A 23,878-nucleotide genomic window follows, 5' to 3' on the forward strand; every position below is an offset into this window, starting at 1 on the left:
GATGTATCTGTTTCGCAAGGGACTCAGGAACGATTCATCTAATAAAAAACATGACTAGAGTTTTTAAATAGTGAATTTTTCCTGTATACCCAAAATATCATATGATAACGTTTTATTGTACATAGACAATACAAAATACTATATCATTTTAAGACTCTATCACAGTATTTGCGACCGTTTACTGTTTATAAAAGTTTTATACCCTTGATAAAGCTAACCCACCCCACATTTTTTATAGCATTAAAATATACCAAACCCCATTGCAAATATATTAATAATAATAATCCAGTCGCTACTTATTATTAAAGACCTATGGTAAAAACCAGAGATAACTTTTATACTCAAAATAATTTATTCATACAGGTAGACAAGTACACTTGTACACAGAAAATATATATTGATTTTAAACTTAAATTTACTACCAGTTTGCAAGTCATGGACGTAAAACGGGAAAGAAGAACTGGCAAGTAACTATCCGCCACGTTAAACAGGAGTTTATACAATTTCTATAATATAAGGAGTGGTTTAACTTCTGAAGCCTGGTTGGTCGTACGGTTAGATCTCTTTCGAGTATTATACTGGTTTAAGTCACCATTTGTTATAACATAGCTTATATTTTTGTGCATACAACTACACTTCATGAATAAAATGATCAGTTAGTGTCATAATATTTAATTCCTTAATTCGTTTCTATGAACATTTCATAGACAACTAGGTATTTCTGGTAGGTATACCCGGGAAGTGTTTATGCCGGTTTTGTATTGGTTTCTTTACGATGTTTTCCTTCATCTTACCTTGTCTTAAAAAAAGTCCCTATACAGACACGTAAGACCCAAACTCTTTTTTTTTAAATCGCTTATTAGAAAGAGAGGCACTCTTTCAGTTTCCATTACCCTCCTAGGTTTGACGCAGTGTGGTGTTACATCTATAGACAGTCCACAGACTGCTCTTACTTATAACCTTTATATGGCACATAAACTATATATAATTTTTTTCTATATATAATTATAAAATGTACTTACTATTAGTCTCAATATTGTTGTTAATGTCGAGTAACTTTATGTGTCTGTTGACGTTGGCTGCGCGAGAATTGCTCAGTAGCGCCGCAGCGGCGAATAGCAGAACTGCATACATTTTGAGATTCTATAACTTATCTGAAGAAAAATGAAAACATATATTATTTGTTTTATTTTTATTATAAAATTTTTTTTTATAAAAGTTATTCTTAAATATTAAGTTTGAGTTTGTTTCTTTGTCTTTTGACATAACTTTGTCGATTTGAATTTAGAACGTAGCAAAATTATCTATTTTGAACTCAATTATTATTAGTTTATTACATATATTTTTTTATGAAAAAAAAGAAAAGAAAAAACATCATAATATCTTTATTCCATAAACACATAATCCACATGTAAAAGTATTAATTATCACTTTAAATCCGTAAAAAAGCGCGTAAAAATCATTAGTTAATACGCAGTTAAATTAAGTTTTACGTTTCCGTATTGAAACCGGTTCAATTTTTTGCGGCAAAATATTTAAAATACCAACCCAGTGACGTCATAGGGCCCTTCTCGGAACACAAAAGGGTGTGTGCACATTGGGCAAAAGTAATTGGTGTGGTCAAGAGCAAAGTTAGTTGGTAATGAAAATAAACTTTGAAAAGCATAAAGAAATGATGGAGCTTACTCTTCACTGTGCTAAGTCTTATAGAACTTAATTCGTGGAGATTCAAATTTTTTTTTTATAATTTGCCTAATTCTTTGTTAAAAATGATAAAGCTTTGGTCATAACGATTTGAAATCAATAAAAGACCGGTGACGCAATTTCTAGTTAATTTTGCGCCAACATATATTTCAAATTTCGATTTATTTTTAACCGATAAAGATATCTAGTTAATACGTTATCTACTAACCGATTTCATAAAGGAGCTTATTGGTCGCGTGACCATGTTTACTTCAGATTCAAGTTATATAACAAAGTTCCGTAGAGGCTACGACGCATTAAACTTTAATAAGCTTATGTATTTGCTTATGTGTATGTAAGCTTGTTTGTTTTGGCATTTACGAAGAAAAGCAAGGTCCCTTTAGCCATTTTTAAATAATTAACTGCGCCATTCAAACCTAGTAAATAGCAACACCAGCCTCAAAAACAAATCATATTAAAGATAAAAGATTAAAAAGCCGGCAACGCATTTACAAGCCTTTTATCAATTTAAGTGTCAGTGGGCGGCACTTAACATTGGGTAAGCCTTCCTGCTCGATTGCCTCCTATTACATAAAAAACCCGTAGGATAATTAAAGCATAGGCAGGCTTTTAAGAATATGTATAAAACAATATTATATCGCTTTTTAGCCCTGTCTCTTTTGGCCTTTTCGATATTCGGCCTTTTAACTTTAGAATATTGGGTCCCAAATGCCCCTCGGGATCTATGACCACGGCTGGGACTACTGTTATTGGAGCCTTTAAGTGTATGAGTGTTTTAATAACTAAGTTACTATAACCAGCAGGTTTTCTTCTTGAAACAAAGAACTGCTATAGTGTCTGCTAAATTTACACGCGCCAAAAGCGATGGTGTAATCACAGCCGTCATTATATTGAAGCGTGCTCTAGCGGAAAATTGTGGAAACAAAAATAATAATAACTTCATGCGTATACTTTTTCTTGTCTTTGGTACTGTCAAGTGCCGAATTACACGTAGTATAGATAATAATAAACATATAGGTAAATAAAAATAGGTTTTTGTAGACCTAGTTCTATTGTCTATAAAAAAATATGTTACGCTAAAGCTTTTTATAGTAAGTAATATTAAACATTGCTGTGTAAATCTTAAAAGAATAAAAACGTTAACTAACCAGTTTTTGATGCTGTTTAGGAATGATATTTTTTTTCTAAAAGTATGATTTTCGTTCTAAGACTGAGCGCATGACGCTATGATAAGCGTTTTGTGGGACCATCTGCCTGGTATTTCCAAACTATCTAAGTTTGGAAATACCAGGAAGAATATCAATATAATAGATAAAGACTTAGAAATTCCGGCAAAGTACTCGCGACCCTGGTGAGTGTCGATGGGTGTTACTTAATAAGTCTCCAGCCATTTGCTCCTTTTTTATATAAAATTCTAATGTAGTTTTTTTTTATTTTTCTATACGTTATAGTAATTAATATTAAAAAAGATAACCGTATCGTAGTCGTCAAAATCGACTTTCACTATTCACTATTTGCTTACATGACTTACAACTCGTCTTAAACTTTTATCAAAAAAAAAAATTACTGCACCTCTGCAAAGAACATAAAAATAATCATTTATTTGTTTTGCAGGTGACAGATAAAATATGCCTTTCAGCTTACCAAATATCATGAAAAACCATTCAGTCGTATATCAACGTAAAACATTTAACAGTCAAAGCAATATTGATACGTAGGGAATATTCGCGTTAAACATATACATTTTAGTCGCAGATAGCATTTTTTTAAATATAAAAATTAGGACTTTAATTTAAGATTTATTTTTCTATCATATGTTTAATTGTAAAATAAAAAAATATACTTACGAATTACACGTCAGAAATTTACGCGCGAAAACTTTAAAGTCACAATAAATAACTAAGAAAAAACCTACACTAAATATCACAGATAAACCCCGAAATCACAAATCGATACAATGCGTCAAATTTAAAAATCGAAAACTTTTCTTAAGGCGCGCACACATGGGATCAGCGCTCGGGACTAAATGGGTGGCAAATGCTATGCCTCATTTATATAGCATGGCATCTTGAATACAAAATTAAAAACTGGACAAGAACGTCTCGGGAACGATTCACGGGTTCCGTATTAACTGAAGTTTTTCGATCTGAGTATTTTATTGTTAATTTTAATGTTTTATCGTTTTTTTTTATTTTACAAAAGTTTTACTGCCAATAATAAGAAAAATATTTTAGTGTTACGAAATCTTATAGAAAACATATTTTATTAAAAACATAAACATAGATAATATACCGAAGATTAAAGTACAGGTAAGAGATGTGAGACCAAAGACAGACAGAAGACTAACTTACAGGTGAATATAGCAATAGATTTTAGAACTTTTATATATGTGAATACATTAAATCATATTAGATCAACGGATCTCTGAAACGCATAAAGCAGATCGCGCGAAAACTTAAGTGACAGCGATACATACGCAGATATTATTCAATGACAGCTTATAAAATTGCAATTTGCAGTTATATTGTATAAATGAGATATTTTAAACTTCATGATAAAATTTGATTTAGAAAATTGTGTATTATTTAAATAATACATAGATAAACTTGTTTGAGGAGGAGTATTTATTTATAATTATATTTACCTTGAGGAACGTTAAAAATTCTATATATTCTTAGTCGGAACCAGCTACTTTTATCGGTAGCCACTAAACCAGTGAGCTGCTGCTTTAAATCTTACGCTTAAATACCTGTCTAATGTCATATGTGACTTCTCAATCAACAGCCAAACACAATGCGTCAAATGTTTTTTTAAAACTTTCAAAGCATTTAAGTATTGAATTATTTTATTATTCATTAATTTTATACTATTACAACAATATATATATACACCTATTTATATATAGATATATATCTATATTAAAGATAGGTAAGCCACGTCACATCAAATTTAAACAACAAACAAATAGTTTTTTTTTTTGACAATTCCATTTGACATTTATGCCGTAATGTCAGGGTAAGTTAGTCACGTTCCAGAAATTGCGCGCAATTTTTACAGGTTACAAATATAGGTAATTTATTAGTAATAAATGCGATTACTAGATGGCAGTGTTTGGATTGTAAAAGCCAGTTTTAGGGTTATCGTAAACAGCACAAAATCATATAAGTTTTTAATAAATATGCTTATTTTCAGCGTTCTTAGATTAATATATAAAGGTTTGGATGAGCAGATTCGATCACATCCTCTCCGGGATAAATAGCTCCTTGAAACTGAGACCCACGGGTGCGTTTACCTTTAGGTCTTTAGATCATCACCGGGGAAGGCCAGGATTTCATCATCCACAGTTGCCTTGTAGGAATCCTATTCTCTTAGTACGTCATGGGTGACAGTAAATCCTAAGTTAGAAGCTTTATTTTCTGATCTTTCTAGAGGATTCCTTTCCATGACCCTCATTTTAAATTCAGACGAATTGAGACATCCACAAAAGACATTTGTTATTATAATCCTGGGTCAGATGTTTGCCTCATAGGCGCCTCTCGACAAAAGGTCAATATTATTCCTACGTATGGAATTCTTATTCTATCAGTTCCAATTATTTAAGTAATTTAAATAATGTTAGAAAATACTGATTTTATTGAAGCCATAAAAATTACACTGGCAAATTGCAAAAGCAAATTGGGAAGCTGGATAGGTGTGAACATACTTTGATAATTAAAATATATTCTATTTAAAAAAAAATTACTTTTAATTATTTTTGTTAATAATATTACACACCATAGAAATATATATCCAAAGTAAAATATACTTTACTTTTAACTCACAGCTAGTGTCTTATATGGCATTGCATATAAAATATGTCTATAATTATTCTGCCTGTGTCATGCCTGGCACTGGCCTGCGCATCAACGCTAAATCTTATCAAGATCTTGTCACATACAGATACCAACAAACCAATAATTTTATTCACAGACATATGAATTCCCAACTAGTAGAAAAAAATATCTGAAAATTTCATAGGGTATGTGATGAAAGTAAAAATAATGCTAATTTATTATAATTGCCAAGAAAGTCACGTGTTGTGATCACATTTCGTAACTTTGTCTTTGATGAAGTGTAATTTTTTTGATTTTCATTTGTTTTACCTGGTTTTAATGTAACAAAACCTTGAAACGAAAATGCGCCTATTTATAAACGTGGAATATTATATTTTTAAAGGGCTTTCCGTCCCTTTAAAAAACTTGGGATTTCCGAATTAACACGATACGCAGTTTGGGTAAAATACGCATTAGTAGAGTTGTTGAAAATGGAGCGGTTATCAAGTAGGATATACAAGACAATCTAAGATGGGTTAAAGGGACAGGTCAAAAGTACCCAAAACCGAAGAACAATAATGGCGAATGTCATACAGTGGATGAACTGATAGAATATCTTAGGACCATTGAGTGGAGATCTTTGGTCTCTGCTCTCTGCTGTTAATATAAAGAAAATAAATAACTAATCCTAAAAAAGTTGTCTAATATCGAGACAGAAAAAAGTATCACATCTCATCCAAATAAATCTCTGTGAGGGATAACTGTATCTCTATCATATTCATGTGATTAACTGTTAAAATCTGTAGTGTAAATGTCTGATGTGAGACAAAAAGATTCTAGAAGCTAGTAACAATTTTACTCCAGTATAATCAGCCAGTAATAGGAAAAGTAATGTAACACGTTGAAATTCAAATGAAAACCTTGACCAAGGATTGTGCAATAATACGAATAATCTGTGAATGAGTTTACCAATGAGACATGCATAATACTTCCTTTTTACAGACGGGATATTTCCGTTAACCTTCTGATTTTGATTACTCTTTCATCTCTTTCTATCAAACTATGTTTTCGCTGTTATGAAAAGAGACAGTACCCTAGTCTAATAAGACTAGACTTAATTTTAAGCAATATAAATATTAGGTAAATTTAAAAGCCTATACTATATTTATAAGTTAATCATATATTTTATTACTTAGGTAAACAAATTGGATTTACTAGCAACAGATTATTTGTCAATAAATATAGAGAATAGTTAGAAGTACGGGAAATAAATAATGGAGTGCTAAAGAAAAATATTAAAGAGTAATATGCCTATAATGCTTAAGAAGAGAGTTATGGACTCATGCACTATTAAATGTCTGGCATATGCATGTCAAACAAATTTACAAATAAAAAAATAAAAATAAAATATATAAATATTTCAAAATTGCAAATTGTCAAATTACTATTTAAAGGGTTTATAGGTACCTCTTTATCATGAACCTCAAAAAATTATCCACAATTCTGTAAGGTAGTAAAATTATCTATTTTCTAAAAACAGCCTATATCAGTGGTTTTACAAGAAAACTCAGACGGATTACATAATATATGGAAAATTCGTTTTATAGAATTTCAATTAGGTATTTTGTATTGAAACGGTTATGTAATTCATATTTGAATCCGAACAAGGCTACCGTATATTCCTTTTCGTTTATACAAAATGAAATATTTCCTTATTCCAGTACGTTACGCATCAGTGGAATCTTGAATGAATTCTATATTATATTACACACCCTACATACACACCATCACGTACATACCCACACTTTTACATCATCACACAACACAACCAATTTAGGCTCAGTTAAATAAATGAAATCACAATTAGTCAAATGTATTAAATACTTTTTGTTTGTTTGTTCCCTTTTATAAATCTTTTTGTTGTAAAATGTATCATGTATTCCATCTTTGGCTATATTCTCAGTGTATGTTTGTAATTATATATAATGTATGTTAGCTGTAGGAGGAGTAAATAAATAAATAATTTTAAATATGGGTAAAGGCAAAACCCTCTCCAGTGAGCAGCTAAATATATGTATCACTTCAATCCACCCTAATTACAGACAGCAGCTTTTCAATAAAGCAACATAAAATATGTGAATCGGGTTTCTTCGAACAATTATAAGTCGAGGATCAGACCAGTGATTTTCACAATTTTTGTTTTGTTCTATTTGTATTCAACTCAAAATTTCATCCAATTTTATAAAAGTAAACTAAAAAAAATCCGATAGAAAATGTTCATGTCTCTGTCGGTGCGTTCAGAAATTTGTGTAATTAATGATAACATATCAAGCTTCTTAAACATTTTGCCGCGCACCACCGATATGTGGAATCAGCTGCCCACTGATGTATTTCCGAACCGTAGCAATTATTTAAAGTCCGGCAACGCACTAGCAAGCCATCTGGCATTGAGTGTCCATAGGCGGCGGTATTACTTAACATCAGGTGAGCCTCCTGCCCGTTTGCCGCCTGTCCTATAAAAAATGTAACAAATGATTTATGAATAGTCATTTTATTTTCATTTTATTACTGTCATTAGATTATAAATTAAGTTCAAATTTTCTTTTACACGACATACATTGACTGTTTAGTTGTCTGTCATCTTGTCTCATTCCTTTGATTGTATAAAGCGTGAAAAGAACAATTTCTATAAAATCGGTGTTTTTAATATTGTCAAGGTTCTTATGAAAGAAAAATTTAAGGAAGTTGAACGGAACATTAAAGGAAAACAAATTGAATAAAACAATATGAATTTTACATAACAGTTGATTTTGACAAAACAAAGTTAAAAACCAAACAAAGGTTTTCGACACAATTTTTATTATACCAATTCAAATTATATATTTATAGTTAAGACTGGATGGTGCCCATAGCGAACAGATGGGACTGTTAAGATTTGCTAGGGGTCCATTGCACCTCATGTCCCGACCCCCACACTCCACGAATCGCTTTGACAAGTTGCCCCAGAAAGGGAATTTGTCAACTAATTTAAACAATAAAAAAAGATCTGCTGGGTCAGCTAATTTACAAGCACACTTAACATCAGATGAGCTTCCTTCACCTCCTTTCCCCGCCATCTAAAAGCCCAAAAAAATGTTGTCCAAGTGGATGAGTAGAGTTTTAGAGTTTGTATCAAAAGCAAGGTACAGTTCATCTTCACACATATCCTCAATAAATTATAATTATTACAGTGTAAGTAATAATTCAACGCCTACTTTCACTGAGGTAAAATTTAAACTCTACGATATCATAACTTTGCAAGTTCTTACCTTTTACCACAATAACTCTTTGGCATATCGTAAATATTTTAAACTTTAACAGACATTTTCCTAATCTTAATTATCAATTAGTTAATAAAGCCAGAAGGCTCGCCAGTGTGTTGCCGGCCGTAGAATTGGTACGCTCTTTTCTTAAAGGACTCTTTCGAATATTTGGGTGGGCAGCTAGTTCCATTGGGATTGAAATCAGTGGTCTGGGCTTTAGATGTCTGTTTCATGATCAATTGTCAATTTGTCTAGAGGTCTAAGATATATCGGTTTCCTCACAATGTTTTCCTTCACCATTCGAGCTAATGTTAAATGTGCACATAGAAAGTCCGTTGGGGCACAGCTGGGGACCGTACCTACGACCTCAGGGAATCGCCAAGGTACGTATATACAATTGATTGTATAATTTCGATTTAAATACATATGTTAATGGTAAAATAATTATAAGGAATCGCGTGGTATAAAGGCGAACCGTATTTACGTACGCAAATTACTCACAAAATCTTTCAACAGCGCGTGCGAATTTTTCCGCTTATCCAAACAAATTTATTACTAAACTAAAACTATTTATTTTCATTGCGGAGGTATGGCTAAGAGGCGATGAAAACCGCGCGTTAATATATCAAGTTGTTTAATAGATTTAGGATTTTGAACTTTTGGAAATAGATTTCTGTTGTACTTGTCTTTTAAAATCTGAAACATTATTAACTTCAACAATTGCGGAGTATGATAGTAAATTAATAGATTAAAACGTCGCAGAACGCGGTCGTTTTAATTTTTTTACTTTATCCTACTAATTAAATGCGTTGTAATTAACGGAAACTTTTTTTAATTACATTTTCAATACCATTACCCAATTAATTTATGTTACGAATGGAACGAAAATACTAATTAGATTTTAGAGTGTGGAATTAAAAACAAAACATTTGTATAATTTTAAATGTTTAACATAAGAAAATGCATGTATGTTATCGTTCGATCTTATGTTCTCTGTTTTTTTTATGAAAAATGGAGCAGGTTAGCGAGCCTAAATTGTTGCCTTTTTATGTGTTGTTTCACCGTTAAAAAAAATGTTATTACTGTCAAATAACTCTACTGTTTCCTGCCTGTTCTACTTCTTTTACAATTTTAATATACAATTCATAAATAAGCGAATATAATATATTAGTGCGCTCTTTTCTTAAAGATTTTATTAAAACAAGACAATTTAATGGCTTTTTTTATGTCCTGTAATGTGAAGGAATCACGAGAATTTACTTAATTATGTATTACTATTTCAATAGTATTACTTATAATGCTACATATAAAACATGTTATAACTTGTATCGGTCAGCAAGTGTATAATTGTCGGCACAATTTAAAGCAATTTAGTTGTATGCAAGCGCATCGGCACGTAGGCACTTCACCAGGATACGCCACATTTATAAGAGAAAAGTGAGGCACCAGGATAGTACGACTTATTTGTATTTATATTTGTATAAAGCCGATGGCCTAGTGGCTTAATCGTGCGACTCTCTTCCCTGAGGTTGTAGGTTCGATCCCCGGCTGTGGACAATGGACCACGAATGGATATGTGTACAATTCGTTCGAATAGTGAAAGAAAAACTTACAGAGGAAAACCGTCTTGATATATACCACGTTTTTCAAACAATTTAAAGTGGCCTTTTAGAAAATTTAATATTTCCAAGTAATTTCTTCCTAAAACCTATTATTTAAGTTTCTTAAACTAATTTCGAAATAAAATTTCTTAGCAATTCAATTTTAGATATTCAAAGTTGTTGATACATTTTCATAAGTCTATATAGGTGCATGGCACCAAATAGGTTGGAAAACACTGCCTTAGACTCGAGCAGTCAACGGCATTTGTCAGGCACAGGAGGCGCACCTACTTGCCAATTGGATTGACAAATAATCATGGAACGGATACAGAAATCTGAGGCCCAGACTCAAAAAGGTTGTAGATCTATCTATAATATAAAAATGAATCGCAAATGTGTTGGTAAGCGCATAACGCAACGTCTGGACCATTTACCAATTCTTATTTTTGAATGTTTGTTGAAGTCCAAGAATGTGTTTTTCGGTGAGAAGAATAATTTTCGGGAAAACCCTAAAAACAGTCCTATTCTTTTTCACATAAAAACGTTTTTTAACTAAAATGTAGAATCATGTTCAAATTATCATATCAGTTCTCGTTTATGTTATGTAATTGAGGCACACCATTTTTAAATATTTGTTACCTTTAGGTTCCCACTGTCCTTTTAGATTATTTTCCAATCAGGTTTAACCTAAGTTCGCCTCTTAGTTTGAAGACCTCTAGCAGACATTCCAGCCGGGGTTATTTTGTTCACAGAAGGGTGGCCAAAGTTCGTGCCAGCGAAGATACTTTGATAACCCGAGCTGAACCTCACACACCGCCCTATCATCAGGGTGAGGGTTCTGTTAAGAAGAACTTTGTTCCGATTATAAAATCGGTTGGCCAGCCTATACTTAAAAAAGATCTCTAACCCGCTCAGTACATTAATAATGAATTATCATACAACTGTGATCCAATCACTGCAACGATTTTGGTGTAGTAATAACTCTGTCTTCATTTTCATGTAAACGGTTTATATCTTTAATCTATGGAAAGCGTATAAATCGGTTATAAACGCATATACATATATGTTCCGTTTAATTGCGTATCAAACAATTGCGAATTGAAAGCCCTAGCTGCCTTTTATATCTCTTATGTTAAATATCAATACGTATTACCTATGGTACAATAGATAGTGTAAAGCGTAAAGATAACAAAAAGTATTATTAAAAGGAGTCTCTTTAGGTAAGGTTCCGAAGATACTGGCAGCGTTCCCCCTTTGAATAGCTAGACTAATTCTTTGTCCGATGTAGCTACCAGCTCTTCGGTCTCCTGTGATGTCCACCAACCTTTTTGATATTTCCAGAAAAAGCCTTATAGTGCTAGGACCCCACGGACCAAGGGTCTCGACACCGAATGGTACAAAATCATATTACCTTTAAATTTACATACTCAAATGGAAATTTACAACTCTGAATCCGATGAAGAGTTTTTCTTAATTGTAGAGCGCCAATTTTATTAGCTTAAATAGCACATACCTATAAATTTAGGACTCGATTAAGTACATCCAAGTATATCAGAGAAAGTTGTGAAAATCTCTGGTGCAAATAGTAACTTATTAACAAAAAAGTAGGTAAATAATTAGGAAATACAGAAGTATAGCGATGATTAATCACTGTTTATGTTTTCATGTATTATGTATGTTTGGATAGGTTATACTACTGTTTCCCAACGTGGTGCCGGCAGGAAATTTGATTGTTATACCTGTCAAACGACCTCTGTTAGATATAAATTAAAATATAAGTCTTTATTTAAATTATTTAGAGTTTCGTTTTGTTTACAACCTCCAAGTTATTTCTAAATAATTTAAGTTAATTTAAGTTTCTCAAGTGAACAATATTTTTTTAATATTAAAAAAATGTGTGTTACATTAGTGGCATAAGAATTTTTAAGGCTAGGGTGGCAAAAGCAGGTTTGGTAAACACTGCGAACTAAAGGAGAATTAATGTACTATTCCAATCAGTGTTATGTTCTTCTCACTGTACCACGTCTAATACGACAAAGATGTTTTTATATTTGTCAGGTCAAAAACAGGCTTTAACGTGGAGTTCTAGGAATTTGTAGAATCGTAAGATGACGACATTAAAAAACTGTGTACATGAACAAAAGCTCTGAGATAACGTTTTTGTTACCTTAGTACAAAAAGTGACTGAAACAATTCTTGCCCTAGATAAAAAGCATACGTTTCCATTGTTCCCTGGTAACAGAATATTGAATACACTTTATGAATAGATACTACTTTTGAAGTAAAAGATTCCATACTAATCTTAAAAAAGAGGAGATATGTATTATCCTATATTTCTTACTAAAACTAGAACTACTAAAGCACGTGACAACGTGGCCGACAAAAGATCTTTAGGCTTTAGTGAGATAGACGCTAAGGCTTACTTAAGGAAATGGACGACGCTATGCAACCACAGAACCTTCAGTAATGCGACTAAAGAAAGTCACAAAAACTACAGGAACGATTTCATACATTCTTTCAGTGTGCTAAATTTTCCTAAGGATATATTTTGTTTGCAAATATTAAAAAAGCCTGCCAACAGCTTCTAAATAAATTATATTTGCAAAACGTTTAGGTAAGGTTGATTACCAATTGTTTGCGTAGTTTGCTTGAAGACGTCATAGAATACAAGAATTATCGATTAATACTTTACTAAGCCTTTATTTTAATGAAAAAAGTGTAAACCGTTGTATAATGGAAACAGTCTACCTGTTCAGTTTACGTGACTCACTGTACGAAGAGTCGAAAAGACGATTCACACACAATCACGGAAAATGTTACTTTATTTTAACATAATAAAGTCGAAAGTTATTCGTTTAAATTTATTCGCCTAAGGAACCTCAAAAATTTCTTTGAAAAAAGCAAATTTGATATTTGCCCCACTATACTTAAGTATCATTTCTCCTTGCTTGTCGTTTTTTCCGTATATATAGTGTATTTAAAAATAAACTTTATTTTTATCTACTTAGAGTTAAGTTCAAATTGCTCATTACTTGCATAGGATTTTCCCCGTTGCACTTAGCTGATAACCATCTGTTTTCTTAGGAATTAGGTCGATTTATTTGTTTGTTTATTTAAAAGTTACATAATATTATATGTCGCAAGTATTTAATGAAGCATCGGGTATATTCCACGTCGGGTTCGAAAATTTTAAATGTATGTACATTTTTGTACCTAAAACAGTGAAACGAAAATATACCTTTTAATATATAATAACTTTTTAAAATATACGTTTTCGATTCACCAGGAAATCAATCTCCGTAGGTTCGATAGCGCATGGCCCTCCATATACATATACGAAAATTGTCTGTCGATTTTTCTAAAAGAGCCTAGTCTAGTAGTCTGTTCTGAATATAAAATTAAACATTGTTGTTTTAATTATTACAGCCATGAGCTGACTTCACAATAGCAATATATGAATGATAGGGGGTGTGGCTTTGTGTGTTACGTGTGCTGACGCTAGTTCACAAATTATTGCGTCACCAAAGCGTTAGGGTGACTACGTTTTTCATATTTAACCGAAGTCTCAAGTTATATTTTCGATTTATAGACATCATATAATTAAGAAGTCATATTAGTTTCCGAAATGATACTTATTTAGGCGCATGAGGGTAATTTTTTTTTCGAATGAAACGTCACGAAGATGTGCAGCGTTTTTGTCGAAGAAAAGGGAGAGAGTGAGAAAGGGAGACCAAGAAAAATACACACTATTGGTGGATGTATTCATATTAAAACTGTAGACGGCATTTCTGTCGCAAACGTCTTGTGCAGTAAACGCAGATTTTTTATTTATTAATGTTATCATTAGCACGTATGTACACAGTGTGTAAACAGTGTGAATATATAAATACAAACACTGTTACATCATCTATTGCTTAGCTATAATTAATTTACAAAGAAGTTTCACTTTTTTAACTACTAAGTAAAGATATAAAAAAAACAGACAGGTAGTATAGTACCACTGACCCCAGAGCCGATGCTTTCTTCGCTTTACGAATAAGTATCGCAAATACAGCGAGCAAATGCTGCCATTTCTTTTTTATTAATTTATTTTAAAATCGCTGTGCTTTGCATAAATTTTTACCACTGTCTTTTTTTAAAACTAGAACTTATATAAAAATAGTTTTTCAATTGACTTTTTATGTCGGTTAACGTTAGGCTATATAATAACTGGAAAGTCCAATTTTTAGGCGCGGTACCAAATACCTCAACCTTCTCTACCTTGTTTGCTCTCAACGTAAAGCCTGTACGTCATACTGAACTTTTTTTTTCATCTAGAAAAAAAGGTAGTGTCACGGGAAGGTAAAATAAAAGGTATCCGTATTTAATTTTTACTATGTAGGATAAGAGTTTAAAAAAACATATGAAAAGTCAAAAATCATTTATACATATAGGTAATACAATGTACACTTATGAACGTCAAAAAAAGAAATATACATTAAATGCTTTTGCAACAGTTTTTATTCACATATATAAATACTTATGTTGAAAGCCTTGTACTTTCACTCTTCATTGCTAATCATCTTCAAAAACCCGAAGAAGAGTGTTATCAATTCCACGTGCTTATAATTATTGTAAGACTAAAGCTTTTTAATATGATTCATGTACATGTAGAAAGTTACCAATATGATTAACCAAAATTTTATTTGCTTATAAGGAAAAATTGGCAAAATCTTCTCCATCCGATGAAATTATTTTCATTATTGTATATTTTTAGATTCAATAGGCTCAGCTAAAAAAGGGTTCTTTTATATTGGTTAAATATATAAAATAAGAAATTCCAAACGAGTAAGGTATTTAATAACCGGTTTTCTTACACATCAAACAACAAGGACAAGGCTTCTAAGTACACATTTAGATACAAAAATAAAATTTCTACTGAAAATTACAGTATGTTTCAGTCAATTCGTGCACATTAAGGGGATACTTGTGTAATGAACGAGGGAAAACAAGGAGGTCGGTCTCGTAAAGTTAAGTGTTAATTCACCAGAATATTGGCAATTCGGTGGTTAAGTGGTACGCTCTAAAGGAATATCACAGCACCCTTGAATCAGTACCTGGATGAATTATAAGTGAAATTATAACAACGGTCAAGGAAGTTAAAATATTTCGTAAGTAGGTTTGAACCCATTATAATATTTACGTACGTAACGCCACGTAAGGCAGTTTTGGTACAAACAATTGTCTTAACTTCTAACTAAAGACGGATGCCATATCGCACCGTATCTTAATTCAAATTGATTGTAGTCTACAAGTATCTTCCAAGATAACTTCAGATTTTTAAAGATAGGACAGTCTTCTGTCTGTCATAGGCTATATTTCAGCTAATACACACGAAAATATTAGTAGAAAGATTATATATTTTAAGAAATTGTTATGTGATATGAACTTATTGCTTGATATGATCCGAAAATTAAATATTTAATTGTATTTTTTTTGTATGAAGACTATGTCGTTGACGAAAAATTTAATTGATACCTCCTAAACTAATATTAAAATATCTTTATGATCTCGTTAGTGAGCCTCCACAAATAAATAATAATTGGGACGGCACAGGAAATGGCTTTTAATAGGAAAAAAATATCCAACGGAAATCCTGCGACTCATTTAGAACTGTGACAATGTATATAGGAATTTATCTTTAAATCGTATTTAAAGTAGGTACTACTATACTACTACTACTACTACTATCTAACGTACTCTCAATTCGTTTAGATATTACGAACGAAAGAAAATAATATGTATTTATAAGTGTCATATAAATAATCATCAATCATTTGTTTTGTAAATTGACATGTATCGATTGTTAAATTCATGTGTCAAAATATATAACGCACCGCAGATAGCAGTTTTTTTTATTTCATAGGTTAAAAAAATTTAGTATACTTTTAGAACAACAACTTTAACTTACTATTTGGATCAACAAACGAAAAATTGTTCTGGGTTGAATAAGAATGATTTATATAGAAGGTGCAATATATGTCTACGAGAGGTAACGCGATTTTGATTAGCATATTCCAATATGATAAATGTCCCCGTTTAATTTAATAACTTTGATTGCTTGTCTATATTTCAAGTAGTTTCGAGATAAATTTCACTCGACTATTTGCCGTATCGTGTTACTTTAATCTTATCTATCTAGTAGAAGTCATCTATCTTTCTATATGAAAAAACTAGAATTTTCTATATAATCAAATGACTTTTTGTGTATCATGTAGGTGACACTAGCAGCTGATGAGTGCACGTCTGGTCTGGTCAAGTTTTTAAAATTAGTTCTAAGTTAGTGTATTCATTACGTAATTACATATGGACAAATATTTCAAAATATTTAATAAAATAAATTCGATCGCGACTCACTTAATAAGACAAAACACGGTAATTATCAAAATGAATAAGTTGAAAACAGGATTGTCCGATAATGTCTGTATTTCTGATACGTTTTGAACTTTAAAATTTGAAGTATTTATAAGTAGACACGCAAACAGATAATGGTTTCATACATGTAACACGTTCTACAGTGTAGGCGTGTGTAACGATAACCAAGCCACACTCGAGATTATCAATTTCCTTGAGAGCCTACATTATTTTAATGCCGTTTTGCTGATATTTAGTATTATTAACAACAAATTATGACCTGTCTTTGTTTACTAGAGGTCACGTTACCTTAGAGAAGCTCGGCACGAGACATCGAGGCCAATCCCCTACAAGCTGCATCGAGTTAGGTTATTTGCAGGCCTTAGTATTAGACAGGTATTGAGGCTTGCTGACAAGAGCAAAATATGCAACAGCAACACGACAATTATGAAAATTTGGCTAAAAATGGAGTATATCAAACCGATGGTTCATTTATATAATAATTACAAAATTTATCAAAACCAAATTCTATATTCAGAAGTTAAAAAGACGAGATCTCCTGCCACGGACACAGCTTCTTCTTGTCTCCAGGAATTGAAAATGAACAAGGGTTTGGAATGAGTCACAATTTTCAACTACCGTCAAAGTTTCCTCAACTTAGCTTAGTCGAAGAGAACTCGACTACGGGTAAGATTGCCTTTGAAAAACGCAATTAGACAAAATTAGTATTTAAATATATTTATTATATATTAACATTAATTCGATGTTAGGTATAATTACTATCGTTTAAAATAAATTCTTCCGGGTTTAACGTATATCTTATAATTTATCGTCCGGAGATATCTTCGGGCAAACTCTACTTTTATTACTGATTGACTAACCTATGATAAGATTCCGAAAACGTCTATAATTTATTTAGACACGAATCCGTTTTATTTTATTAGAAAGAATGTTTCTTATGTCGTTATTAAAAAAACCATAACTCAGCAAAAAAATATAAGAATAGCTGTGATATGAATTGTTTACACTTTCTTCCTAAACGTTATTTTTCTTTAGTCTGAAATAATTGGTATGTCATTATCACTCCCATATTAAAAAGATATTAAAACGATAGAAGTTCAACCAATCAAAGATTAAAAATAAACAATTTCTATAAAAATAAATATCACATGAAATTTAAGTCAATGCAAACTTTGATAACATTCCTTCATCTCAATTGTTCAAGTCTTCGATAGATTTTTGGACTTATTTTTCGATATAGCCTTATTATTTAAGTAATGAGAATAAATTGGGATTCAAACCTATGGATGAGATTGATAAACCCAGATGATAAATTTATACACACAATTTTTTATTAAGTAATTTTACTACTGTCTTTATTCCGATGAACAAAGACAGTAGTAAAACATTTTTATTTTATTTGAAACTATGGACATCACGTCCCATTCATACGGCTGCTTCTAAATACGTCAATAGTAAAATAATCCGAAACAAAACAGGTCTTAATATCGAGCACGTGGTTCGAACATTCTTATGCGATAAGCGTAGGTAAAGATTGCATCATCTTCTAGGAATTAAGATGCATTAAAAAAAAGATTTACAAAACACCCACAGGAATGCAATATTATAGAAATTGTTTGATACATTTGAATTTACGGAGTTACCTTTTGTTTTGATTTCAGATATCTCGGTATAAAATGCTGTTGTTAATAGACAAGTGGTAAAAAACAAGCACTTATATAACATGGGGCATACGGGCGGGCGGCCCATATGATGTTAGAAACGCACTCACATTGCCAGCTGCTAGTGTTTGCCGCCCTTTAAAAAGGCCTTTATCCATTATTGCGCCGGAATTCGAACCTATTACCTCAAAAGCTTATTGGATGCAATATTGCAGGTGATACTTAGAACATATTAATTCTCAAATCTTGGGGCTATAGAGTATTGTCACATGCGTAAACTAAAAATCAATTAGATTCCAGTATCCTTCTTAATTTAATTTACCACAGAAACTGCAAAGCACCTGAATTCGTTCAAATGCAATAATATATACATTAGTATTACCATTAGGTACAATTTTATTCAATATAGTGATCGCGCCACGATATCATGCGATCATTACGCAACTAGAATTGGGCCGAGCGGTATCGAGTTCTGGGAACTTTCTTTATAGTACTTCTGTAAGGAATATGTTTACGTTAAAGATTTACATGCAATAGGAAATATACAGTAACAAAATTTTAAAATTAAAAATGTAAAAATATAAAATTCAAACAAATTTAAAATTTTCCTTTGATTGGTCCTTGTGCCATTTTTATTGCTGGCAGCAGTTACATTTATTGTATCTATATTTTAGGGTTTGTATATATTTATTATTACTCGTTGTTACTTAAGATTCCTTCTCAGCCGCCACCAGCTTTTCCCAAACCTCTGTTTGCTTTCTTTCTCCATTCGGTTTGTAATCATTCCTTACTCTTGTCCTTCTTACGCTTACAATTTAAAAGTACATCTTTTTGTGTCGTCTCGCTATATAAAGACTGATTTAGTTTTTCGACGTAAGTCAATATATCAAAGTATATAATCATTCCGCATTAAGCGTTATATAATAAGAACATATTAGATGATGCAAAGTGCAGTAATACTTGAGTCATGCGCGGACAAATTGGAGGTCAGTCCGTAATTTCTCCATTACGAATGTACTTCGGGGCTGTATTTGTAATCAAAAAATAGTCTGGAAATCTCCTTGAGCTCCTTGAAGATTTCTCCGTCATTATATAATTCAGATATTTTAACTGATCGGATGTTATGACTTTTATGATAGTTATTTTTATAAATAAGGCTTTAGAACGTACATTATCAGACTCTTCGTTAATATATACCAATAGATAACACATACTCGAGACATCGTGTATAGATCTGTGATATTGCTAAATTTTTAAACGCGGGAAAATGCGTAACGCATGCTACCAGCAATGGCCTGCAAAGGGACACTGTAACAGCGTAGCCTTATCGGCAACCCGACGTAATGGAAACGTAATCCTGAATTATGTTTGGAGTACATTTCGTCTTTATTTCCAAACGAATTCGTCTAAGGGTTCAAGAAAAGATATACGGCAAGCAATGTACTTGCGAGCCTTTTAGCAATATGAGTGTTTATCACTTAACATGAAGTGTGCCTATATCCCTTGTTATGTATATGTATAAAAGATCCAAAATCTATATATTCCAGAGTAATTTTACGCCAAATTGAATTAATCAAGTCAATATATTGATGAATTATGCTATATTAAACTGATAACAAGTTGAATATTATATTACTAACACAGACATACATATATTTTCGAATTTTTATGTCGATACCAAATATCGAGAATAGATATTTCTACATAACTCTGATACCTAGTACGGTATAGATAGGTAGATGGACTTTTTAGTATAAAACTGATACAGAGCAGTCTTGGTAATGGCTGCAGTTACTACTGTCATCCCTGAGGTCGTAAGTTTGATACCCGGTGCATCAATTGTTTTTCTGTCTATGTGCCCATTTAACATTCAGGAAACCGGCTTGCCTTAGACCCATACCGCCGTATCAGAGGCTTGCTATTAGATTTACAAATTATCATGAAACAGATGCACAAATCTAAAGCCCAGACCTAAAAAGGTTTTAGTAATTTATTGATTTTTATTTTATAAAATACACAGAGTACAACATACACTAACAGAAAGTAAATAAGACACATATTTACTACTTACATACTTTCAACACTGACGTTACTCAAATCACGCTAACAGTTCCGTCTTTGCATTAACATATGTGAAGGAAAACTTCGTGTAACAGGCATTACACTGAAAAATTACACTTCTCTATTACTAAAAAATGGTACTTATGTAATAACGCCACCGCGGCAAAAATTTAATGGAGCGTGGACAACCTAAACCTAAATTATTGATGATTTTATAGGCGTTAATAAGTAAGTACCAAAAAATTACACGTCAAATCACAAAAAAATCTGAGACCAAAACGCAACAATTTTCTATCGCGACCACAATTGTGGGCGTGTTTAATTAATACTGTATCATACGATGCAGTTAGTATGCCAACGTCACAAGACGGCTGCGCAGGATTTCCTGTCGACGTCACCGCGGCCTGTCCTTGTTCAAGGTTAGTCTTTCTTCCATAATCATGTCAACTTATTATTCTACACACGTGTCGAACATGTTATAAAATAATTTGTTTAATAAACATGTTTTTACACATATTAATGCGATGTAGGCACCGCGAGACTAACATCTATATAGTTAAATCTTCCACAGCCGCAATATCTTTAAATTTTTTGCCAGCTGTTTACCCTGGATTTAACCTTATTAATAAAAAGAGGTGGTAGCGTTTATTGCGTAACACGTGGCTTAGGTACGCAACTTTCCGATGTTTTATTTCCTGCATAAACTACTGACGCGGACGTAGCATTATGGAAGGCCTTGCCTCAAGATTTGGCCTCCATATTTCATGATCTGATCCGTGATCATTTGTTTTCTAATAGGTAAGTAAGTGATCTGCCTTTAAACGTGCAAACGAGCCTACGGGACGACCAAAAAGGTTAGTGATCCCCGCTCAGTGACACCCACTTTTTATGGATACGTTGCTGGCCTTTTAGGTACACTCTTACTTTGAACAGTGGAAGGCCCCCAGCATCTCTCAGCGAAGACCCCCACCGGGAGTCGATTCCACAGCTATTTAACCTTATGGATATTTATTGTAAACTACTACATGTACTAAATTCCTTGAAACCGTATCTGTGACTAGACAATCTAAAGTATATTAAAAAAAAGTTATAGTCAAACAGATAATGAAACTTTTTCTTTGGAGAAAATAAAGATTTTAATTAGGCCATTAAAGCCAACAGGTGTACAAATTACGCTCGTGAAATTACCTTACAATCAGTTATTAAGTCATAAAATACTTTTTTTATTATGTATGAATGATGTACGAGATATTTGTTGGTTTTGATTTTAAACTTTATTTTTATGGAAACAAGGTTAGATTTCAGGAATCAGTTTTTGTACTTACTGATTTTGTTAATGGATTTGAATAATTTGGGTATAGAGTATAATTATGTTAGAAACAAATTGGTGAAATAGTGTTGTAAGCATATCGATACCTATGTAATAGTAATAATAACATTTTATTAACGTCACAATAACAAAAAACAGGAGAAAAATAGAATTAGTAAAAGACAACGTTTTAGACAACGTTATTTACGTTAGCCGAACTTAAAATACTAAACTCCTCAATATACTTATAATAAAAAAAATCATATAGGTGTAAGGTTTATTGTCTAAACCAAATAGACAATTTAGATTAAAATTAATGAATGTATAGTTCTATATTATTATTCTAAGATAGGTGTGGTGACACATTAAACTTTTCTCAATTCAAATTCAGTCATGGTTTATTTTTGTTTATTGGACGTGTTCTCAAACCGATTAAAAATTAATAAATGTCTGATGAATCCAAAGTAATTATTTCATAAAAGGCCTGGCCTTAAACTTGCTTTATTAGCTGAAGATTGGGAAGCAAAAATGGTACACAATAATAAATCGCTTGTCCATAAAAACAAAATAGATTTACTTAGGAAAAACAAAAGAATGCTATTATTACTAGAATACTACGTACATTACATATACAATTATACATATAATGTGGAAGTTTTTTATGTCCTGTTCGATGATTTAAACATTGTTGTTACAACAATTAAATGAACTTATATGTATTTGGTAATTAGACTGAATAGCAAAAGTGTTTACGATTGTTTCATTTTAAAAATAATTGCAGAAAAAACAGTAACCGCACATAACTACGGCACGTTTGGACGAATGTTTAGATACAGAACGTAATAATATATCTACATATATACCACAAATAACTTCCGTAAAACAAAGACATCTTCGTGTTTTCTCATGGTACAATGTTTTGCAAATTTCTGAAAAAAAATATTTTTATATGACCCATGGAAATCAAAAACGATAAAACATTAAAACAGTCGTAATTGTGTTTTACGACATATTCTCCAGGGCAAGCAAAAATATCTTGTATGTACCTACTACTATACTACTGAAGTATACAGTATTCGTTCAATGATTACAAAATGAGTTTTTCTTACTACGCGTACATACACATATGTACTACCCTAAACCTAAGTTACGTGCCAATTCTTAAACACTAGTATAAAAATTTATATTAAAATAAACTATTATTACTGAAACTATAATGTAGAACATTGAGTTTTTTCTTCATATAATACATTTTCGAGATATAAAAAAGTTTATCGATACAGATGTTCAGCAACACTAAAGTTGCTAAGCAATTACTGGAATACCAACCTAATTTTATTATTCTTATCTGCTTAAAATGCTACTATTCAGAGCTCCAGTCCTTTACATTTTCATGTGAAAAATGGGGCTGTACCAATAATACCCACATCCAAATAATGCAACGATTCCAAAACAATGGGGAAAAATCTATACTCCCTTACGATAAATATCCTTTTTAGTAAATTAGGTTAGAATTATCAGGCTTAAGTTAAGCAAGATCGTATTTATCCATAATGTCTCATGATCTCATGATTAAAATAATTTAGATATAATCAGCTAAAATCAATAATCAGGGAAAGCAACAAAAAATATTAGTATCAGTACTCCAAAGAGTAACATTAAGTTTAGAGTAAGCGAACAAGACGGTTCCCAGTTAAGCCACCAGATCAAGTGACGCAAATAGAAATGCATTGGCCATACACTCTAAAGGGATCCCAATCATATTCCCAAGCAGGCGCTGGATTGAAATCCGCAAGGAATGCGAAAACGTGACCTTCCCAGGCAATACAGCCTATTGGAGGAGATGCCTTGAATATACCCAAATTAACCTTTTCAGGGAAGGTTGAATATTCTTCTTTGCTGTTTTTACAAGAAACGACAGTCCAAATCGTGCATTACGGCACCTGGGAATGTCAAGAAGGTTGAAAGAGATGAAATTGATTGATGTATGTGGGCTAAATTTATTTGAATATAC

At 32.0% G+C, this 23,878-nt stretch overlaps 1 protein-coding gene across 2 annotated transcripts in view; it reads right to left on the bottom strand.

Moving 5' to 3' along the window:
• Positions 1 to 23,878, bottom strand: part of LOC110994841 (neural/ectodermal development factor IMP-L2) — a 39,869-nt gene that overhangs the window by 3,276 nt on the left and 12,715 nt on the right. Inside the window, exons 1-2 of one of the 2 annotated variants that reach the window (XM_022261724.2) lie at positions 3,552 to 3,719; positions 1,023 to 1,154 (exon numbers count right to left, since the gene is read on the bottom strand). In XM_022261724.2, the coding sequence (XP_022117416.2) occupies positions 1,023 to 1,134 (112 nt within the window). In that variant the 5' untranslated portion in view covers positions 1,135 to 1,154; positions 3,552 to 3,719. Of the gene's footprint in view, positions 1 to 1,022; positions 1,155 to 3,551; positions 3,720 to 23,878 lie in introns of those variants that run through there. The other variant, XM_022261732.2, reaches the window with a different exon arrangement.

The sequence above is a fragment of the Pieris rapae genome, chromosome 15 (assembly GCF_905147795.1).
Source record: "Pieris rapae chromosome 15, ilPieRapa1.1, whole genome shotgun sequence".
NCBI classification, from domain to species: domain Eukaryota; kingdom Metazoa; phylum Arthropoda; class Insecta; order Lepidoptera; family Pieridae; genus Pieris; species Pieris rapae.